General features: G+C 55.7%; 1 protein-coding gene across 2 annotated transcripts in view; it reads right to left on the minus strand.

Annotated features, from left to right (window-relative positions):
• Positions 1-6,474, minus strand: part of KCNH8 (potassium voltage-gated channel subfamily H member 8) — a 960,407-nt gene extending 953,933 nt beyond the window's left edge. For both annotated transcript variants that reach the window (XM_086942172.1, XM_086942171.1), the window contains exon 1: positions 4,727-6,474. In XM_086942172.1, coding sequence (XP_086798298.1) covers positions 4,727-4,802 — 76 coding nt within the window. In that variant the 5' untranslated portion in view covers positions 4,803-6,474. The remainder of the gene's footprint in view (positions 1-4,726) is intronic.
• Positions 6,475-8,295: the final 1,821 nt, after the last annotated feature.

The raw sequence follows: 8,295 nt of genomic DNA on the forward strand, positions 1-8,295 counted from the left end.
AATGCACACAGGAGCAGAGTCTGTACAGCCAGAATAGGGGGCAATTTAGGATGCAGCGGGGTTTACAGGAGTCACCAATGGAGGAAACATGGGTCATCTATGCCAGGTTCAGGCTCACCACGCCGGTACCAAGGACCAGGTGTGATCGCCCCAGTCCGCCCTGGGCGTTCCAGGGTGCTGATTGCTGAAGCAGCATCTATGGGATCTCTCCATGGTGCTGAAGCAGTTCACAGCATTGAAACCATCTATGGGATCGCACCATGGTGCTGAAGCAGTTCACAGCATTAAAACCATCTATGGGATCTCTCCATGGTACTGAAGCAGTTCACAGCATTAAAGCCAGCTCTGGAGCTCCCCATGGTGCTGAAGCAGTTCACAGCATTAAAGCCAGCTCTGGAACTCTCCATGGTGCTGAAGCAGTTCACAGCATTAAAACCATCTATGGGATCTCTCCGTGGTGCTGAAGCCGTTCACAGCATTAAAGCCAGCTCTGGAGCTGTCCATGGTGCTGAAGCAGCTATCCATGGTGCTGAAGCAGTTCACAGCGTTAAAGCCAGCTCGGGAGCTCTCCATGGTGCTGAAGCAGTTCACAGCATTAAAGCCAGCTCTGGAGCTCTCCGTGGTGTTGAAGTGCATCACACCGTTAAGACTAGCTCCGAGACCTCTTCCAGGTGCTGAGGTACTTCATTGCATTAGATCCAGCCGTATGATCTCTCCAGGGTGTTGAAGTAAATCACACCATTAAAGCAAGCTCTGGGATCTCTCCATGGTGCTGAAGAATATCACAGCACGAGAGCCAGCTCTGGGGCATGTCTGAGGCGCTGCAGCAGATCACAGGTGTAAAGCTAGCTTTGTGATCTCTCCATGGTGCTGAAACGCATGCCAGCCTTACGTTTAGCTTCTGGTGCTGAAGTGCAGTATTACATTAAATCCAGCTCTGGGATCTCGCCATGGTGCTGAAGTACATCACAGCAATGGATCCAGCCGTGGGATTTCTCCAGGGTGCTGAAGTACATCACATTATGAGAGCCAACTCTGGGGTCTCTCTGAGGTGCTGAAGTATATCCCAGCATTAAAGCCAGCTGAGTTATTTCTCCATGGTACTGAAGCCCGTCACAGCATCAGTTCCAGACCTGAGATCCACCCAGGGTCCTTTAAGCAGGTCGCAGCATTAAAGCCAGCGGAGGGATCTCTCCGTGGTGCTGAAGTTCATCACAGCAAAAAAGCCAATTGAGTGGTCTCTCCATGGTGCTGAAACACGTCACAGCATTAGATCCAGCCCTGAGACCCATCCAGGGTGCTGAAGTAGATCACGGCATTAGATCCAGCCCTGAGATCCTTCTGGGTTGCTTGAGTACATCGCAGCATTAAAGCCAGCTCTGTGATCTCTCCAGGTTGCTGAAGCAGATCACAGCATTAAGGCTAGCTCTGAGACCCCTCCTTGGTGCTGAAATACATCACAGCATTAGATCTAGCCATGAGATCTCTCCAGGCTGCTGAAGTACATCACAGAATGAGAGTCAGCACTGGGATCTCTCCAGGGTGCTGAAGCAGATCACAACATTAGATCCAGTTCTGGGATCATTCCATGGTACAGAAGCAGACCACATCATTAAAGCAAGCTCGGGGGTCTATTTGTGGTGCTGAAACACATGGCCGCATTGAGGCTAGCTGTGAGACATCTCTCCTGAGTGCTGAAGTACACCACAGTATTAGAGTCAGCACTGGGATCCCTCCAGGGTGCTGAGGTGCATCACAGTATTAGATCCAGTTTTGGGATCATTGCAGGGCGTGAAGCAGATCACCCCATTAAAGCCAGCTCTAGAATCTCTCCATGGTGCTGAAACACATGACAGCATCAAGGGTAGCTCTGAGACCCCCCCCTTGATGCTAAAGTACATCATTACATTAGATCCAGCCGTGAGATCTCTCCAAGATGCTCAAGTAAATCACCATCTAAAAGCCTGCTGAGCGGCCTGTCAATGGTGCTGTAACACGTCACATCATTAGATCCAGCCCAGAGATCCATCCAGGGTGTTGAAGTACACCATAGCAACAGATCCAGCCGATCGGGGGTGCTCGAGTACATCGCAGCATTACAGCCACCGGAGGGATCTCTCCGTGGTGCTGAAACAGATCACAGCGTTAAAGCCAGCGGAGGGATCTCTCCATGGTGCTGAAACAGATCACAGCGTTAAAGCCAACAGAGGGATCTCTCCGTGGTGCTGAAAGAGATCACAGCGTTAAAGCCAGCAAAGGGATCTCTCCGTGGTGCTGAAACAGATCACAGCGTTAAAGCCAGCAAAGGGATCTCTCCATGGTGCTGAAACAGATCACAGCGTTAAAGCCAACCGGAGGGATCTCTCCGTGGTGCTGAAACAGATCACAGCGTCAAAGCCAACTGGAGGGATCTCTCCGTGGTGCTGAAACAGATCACAGCGTCAAAGCCAGCAGAGGGATCTCTCCATGGTGCTGAAACAGATAACAGCGTTAAAGCCAGCGAAGGGATCTCTCCGTGGTGCTGAAACAGATCACAGCGGTAAAGCCAGCGGAGGGATCTCTCCATGGTGCTGAAACAGATCACAGCGTTAAGGCCAGGGCTGGGATCTCTCCAGGGTGCTGAAATACACCACATCACTAGGGCAGCCCCAGGTTGTTCCCTGAACACTGAAACAACACACCACACCACGGAAGTTGTCAAACCACGAGGGTCACCAGCTGCAGAGGTCACCCCTCCCCCCAAGGGTCATCGGCCTCAGGAGTTTCCTGCATCGGGGTTCTCTGGGCTCCAAGGTTAGTGGCCTGAGGAGTCAGGGGTCTTAGTCGCCATCACCCTCAGCTGCCTCATGGGACTTTGGGGTCACCAGCCGCAGGGGTTAACCGCTTCAGGGGCCACCACCTCAGAGGACTGTGGCTCAGGAATCACTTGAGAGCTACAGGCCGACGGGGTACCCTGGGGTCGCCAGCCTCGGGCATCGGGAGTTCGGGGGTACCGCCTCAAGGGGCTGTGATCCAGGAATCCAGGTGCAGGGAGTGACCGGGCTTGAGGTCCAAAAGCCCCAGGAGGAGACAGTCCTCGGGTGGGGAGCTGAGGCCTTAGGGGTGACGGGGATTCAAGAGCCTCGGAGGTCAGTGACCCCGAGAGCCGCGAAGCCCAAGAACAGATGGGCTGGGAGCTGGGAAGGCTGGAGTGGGGTGGGGAAGGCCCCCGGTGGAGTCTGCGGGGATCTGAAAGGAACATCGGAGAAATTCGAGTCTTGTTTCAGTTGTTTTGGAAATACCACGCACGCACCCTACACGTGCGAGGCTCGTTGTGGTGAGACAGGTGACGGAACTGGGAGGGGTGTTGTGTCTGGGAGACTCCCTCCCAAGGGGCACGCTTGCACGCGCAGAGGCCAGGCGTGAGAGCTGGGCTTCCGCACCCCCCGACCCGAGGGGTGTCAGCCTCCTGACAGTCTTCTGAAATCCTCCGGGGTGACCCGGTGAGACCCCCGGAAGTTCAAACTTAGACTCCCTGCAGACATCGCAGTAAGACGATGGGTGTGGGTGCGTGCACCCCAGACTTTGTCCTGATCACGCTATCCCCAGAAGAAGGGGGCGTGAGAGCCCTCGCGTCGATGTACCCGGAAGAAAGTTCACACATTGCCCAACAAATACCTCGGCACTCACAGCTGCCCTGTGCACCCTTCGAGGGCTCTGTTCGTCCATAAACGGGGGGCGGGTCTCAACTACTCCCTGGTGCCCCATTGGGCAGGTGGGGACTCTGCTGTGACTCGGTTCACCCCCGGGTAGGGGAGGACCCGCTGAGGAAGAAATACAAACCCCGCTCCCTTCGGTATACCTCTGTGCAGGGAAAACACCCCTCCCCCCTCCTCGGAAGCAGGAGGGGTCCTGCTCCCTGTTATCACATATTCACGGGAAGCCCCTAACCTTATGTGCACCCCATTTACATCTCACAGCAGCAAACAGAGGTGCCCCACCCGCGCACAAAACCAACCCTTGAGAAACACAAATGAGGCCCCTCAAGCCCCACAAAACCGCCCCTTTCCCCGCAGCAAGTTCAGTACTACTAGAGGGAAACGTGTTCAGTCACTCCTCACACCCCACACCACACGACACTCCCCTCTCTCCCCGCAGAATCCTAAATGAGTGCATGAAAACACCCCACCGACACCCCCAGGCTCCCTAAAGTTTCCTCATGCATTTCATGGTGGGGGCGGTGAGGGAGGGGGCTCGTCAGTCAACTTCCAGATAGCCGTGGCAAATGCAATAATCAATTGGTGGGGGCCCCTGAACACTCAGTCACCCCCACCCACGGGCCCAGAGAAAGTTCCAGGTAACTCCAGTTGTAGAGGGTGGCAGACAGGAAGGGTCCTAAGATGGGATGGGTACTCCTGTCTTAACGAAGCTGTCAGGGGGTGAAGGGATACTCATGGAGTCAGAGAGTGCTCGGAGGCAGGGAGGTGCCAGAATACTTAGGGACTCTCGTGAGGTAAGGGGGTGCTCATGGAGTAGGGGGCTTCTAGGAGGCAAAGAGGTGCCAACTGACTGAGAGTCGATCAGGGGGAGGCAGAAGGCATGAGGCAAGGGGCTCATATTGGAGAGTCGAGTTTGCCTGAAGTAAGGGGACGCTCATAAGGTAAGGGGGCGAGTGGAGTGTGGAGGTCCAGGAAGGCAAGGCAAACCCATGAAGAAAGCGAACACTCAGGAGGTACGGGGTACTCACGTGTGCCGTCAAAGCGGGTGGCAATAGTGTCCAGGAAGGTGTTCTGGGGTGCCAGCAGACCCTTCATCACAGGCATGGTTCCAGCTTCCCCACAGAGACCCCATCAAACTCAGCCGGGGTAAGGGGTGAGGGAGAAAGTGAGTCCGCGAGTTCTCGGCACTCCGCGGGCCAGGGGGGCGAGCTCCAGACAGCCCACACTCTTCTCTGCACGGCCTCCACCTTAGATTTGTGCAAGAGACCCCTACTCAAGACTGAATAAAGGACCCCACATCAGGGCTGTGCAATGAACCACTCCTCAGGCAATGCATGGAACGCCCACTCAGGGGTGTGCAAGGGGCCACTCCTCCGGGCAGTGCGAGGGGCCCCACAACAGGGCTGTGCAATGACCCACTCCTGAAGGCAGAGCAAGGGGCCCCAAAACAGGACTGTGCAATACCCAATCCTCAGGGCTGTGCAAGGGGCCCCGCCACAGGGCTGCGCAAGGGCCACTCCTCGGAGCTGTGCACGGGGCCTCTCCTGGGGTTGTGCTCGAGGTCCCTTTCAGGATTCTTCACGAGCCCTCCTCGGGGGAGCACAGCACCCCTCCCTAGGGTGTATACGGTACGCTTCTTCAGGGCAGTATTCAGGCCACTTCTCGGGGTGCTTCCGTCCCGTGGCCCCTCCTTAGGGTTGTATACGTGGCCTCTCTTTGGAGCTGCACACGGGGTCACTCCTCGGGTCCCCCGTCCCCCTTTAAGGTTGCATACGAGGCCACTCTTCAGAGTTGCATACCGGCCCTCTCCTTGGGTGTATACGGGCCGCCCCTCAGGCTTGTATTCGGGAAGGTTCCTTAGGGTTCCATACGCGGCTCCATAGGGTTTGATCCGGGCCCCCCTCAGCTGTGCGCGGTTTCCATCCTCGGATTGGACCGGACCCGCCTTCATTCACCAGGGCTGTGTAGGTGTACGACCCCGAGGCAGCGCTGCATGCGGAGTCCCTCAGCGGGGTCCACCCCCCGACACAGTGGGCGTGCACACGGCTCCCCAGCTGTGCAGGACACCCCTCCGGCGATCTGCAATGAACTCCTTTCGGATGTGTGCACAAGTTCCTTCTAAGCGCTTTGCAGTGCGCCTCTGTTAACGCTGTGCGCGGGACTCCTCGAAAGTGACGCTCACGGGACCCAACCTTTCCTCCGCACCGGGAGCCACCTCTGGCTGTGCACGGAATCCCCCTTCGGATCTGCGCACGGGACCCTCCTAGTGTCTGCGCGCGGATGTTCACGAAGCCCTTTTCTGGCAGTCAATGGCCCCCCTCGGCTGCGCAAGGGGCCACTCTTTGGAACTGTGCACGGAACCCCCTTCTGCAGGGGCCCTTACTCTGGTGTTCACGGGATACTGTCTTAGGTCCGTGCACTGAAGCCCTCCTCAGCTGTGCACCGGGCCTCTCCTGGGCTGTGCGCGCCTTGGGTCAGTGCACGGAAGGTGCACGGAACCTCTCCTCAGCTGTGCACCGAACCCCTTCTTGAGACCATACCAGCGGAGATTTCCTCGGCAGCACTCTTCTTGGCTTTCCCTCCACAGTCCAGTTACGCACGGCTCTGCGCGGGACCCGCTCCCCAGGGCTGTGCACGGGGCCCCTTCTCCGCGGTATGCGTGAGAAGCCTCCTCAAGACTATGCACTGCTCCTGTCTCCAGACTCTGCACGGGACCCTTCACGAGGGCTGTCCACGGAACCCCCCTCAGGGCTGTGCACGGGACCCCTCCTCAGGGTACGGGACCCCTCCACAGGGCTTTGCGTGGGTACCCTCCTCGCGGCTGAGCACTGGACCCCTCCTCTGTCTTCACGGCTCTGCACGGGACCCCTCCTGGGGGCTGTGCACGGGACCCTCCTGCGCTGACCTGGGTCGGCGCGGCTCTGCACGGGCAGCGCGGGGCTCTGTGTGCGCGAGGCAGTGCCGGGCTCCTGAGCGCGCTCCCGGGGGCAGGCTGCGGGCGCGCGCCAGGGAGCAGCAGCCATACGAGAGCAGGGCAGGAGCCTGGGCAGAGAGATAGCGAGCAGGCGGAGGGAGAGCTGGGCATAGCGAAGGGGAGGCACTGCGGGGAGAGAGCAGAGAAACACAAGGATAGATTTATTGAGACAAAAGAAAAGAAAGAAAGAGAACGAGTGAGAGGGAAAAGGAGTAGTGGAAGAGACACAGAGAGAACAAAGGAGACAGAAGGGTGGAGAGTAGGGAAGGAGGAAAGACATCAGGGGACAGAGAAGAGCAGGAGAGACGGGAGTCAGGTGAGACAGAGAAAACAATATTGAGTAGAAGAGACACAAGGAACAAAAGACAAAGAAGGGAGAGAGTAAGGGAAAAAGAAGGAGAGCAGGGGACAGGGAAGATGAGGAGAGAATGTGGGAACAGGTGAGACAGGAAGAGAAGGTGGAACAGAGAAAACAACTGTCAAAAAGAACAGTGAGTAGAAGAGACACAGGGAGAGCAAAGGAGACAGAAGGGGTGAGAGAGTAGGGAAGAAAGATTGAGAGCAGGAGACAGGGAAGAGAAAGTGAGACAGGGAGAGCAAGTGAGACAGGGAGAGCAGGTGAGAAAGAGAACCAAACTGTCAAAAAGAACAGAGAGTAGAAGAGACACAGGGAACAAATGAGACAGAAGGGGGAGAGAGTAAGGAAGACAGTAGGAGAGCAGGGTACAGGGAAGAGAAGGAGAGACAGGGGAACAGGTGAGAAGATGAGACGGAGAGCAGGTGAGAGAAGGGGAGCAGGTGAGACAAGGAGAGCAGGGGAGACAAAACAACCGTCAAAAAGAACAGTGAGTAGAAGAGACACAGGGAGAGCTAAGGAGGCAAAAGGGGCGAGAGAGTAGGGAAGAAAGAAGGAGAGCAGGGGACAGGGAAGAGGACGAGAGACAGGGGAAGAGGTGAGACAAGGAGGGCAAGTGAGACAAGGAGACGAAACAACTGTCAAAAAGAACAGTGAGTAGAAGAGACACAGGGAGAGCAAAGGAGACAGAATGGGTGAGAGCGTAGAGAAGAAAGATCGTGAGCAGGAGAGAGGGAAGAGCAAGTGAGACAGGAAGGGCAGGTGAGAAAGAAAGAGAACAGAGCTGTCAAACAGAACAGAGCAGAAGAGACACAGAGAAAAAATGAGACAGAAAGGTGGAGAGTACGGAAGAAGGAGAGCAGGGGACAGGAAAGAGCAAGCTAGACAGGGAGAGCAGGTGAGACAGAGAAAACAACTGTAAAAAAACAGTGAGTAGAGGAGACAGAGGGACAGTGGGGGAGACAGGGAACCGGTAGGAACAGGAGAGACAGAGAGAGCAGGTGAGATAGAAAAATCAACCGTCATAGAAGATAATTAGTAGTGTTTTAAGTGGAAATATAGAAGTGCTGGTACTCACCAGCCAGAGTACCTGTTGGCTCTTGTGAAGTGCTGGTACTCTTTCAATAAATGAAGTTCAGCGACCATTCTCTCCCATTAAATTTATTGCAGCAGTGCTGAGAAGTGCTGGTACTCATTTAATGCATTGAAGCAATGCTGAGAAGTGCTGTACTCTCGCATTAAATACATTGTAGCAGTGCTGAGAAGTG

This window comes from Lissotriton vulgaris, chromosome 10, assembly GCF_964263255.1.
Source record: "Lissotriton vulgaris chromosome 10, aLisVul1.2, whole genome shotgun sequence".
Classification (NCBI taxonomy): Eukaryota; Metazoa; Chordata; class Amphibia; order Caudata; family Salamandridae; genus Lissotriton; species Lissotriton vulgaris.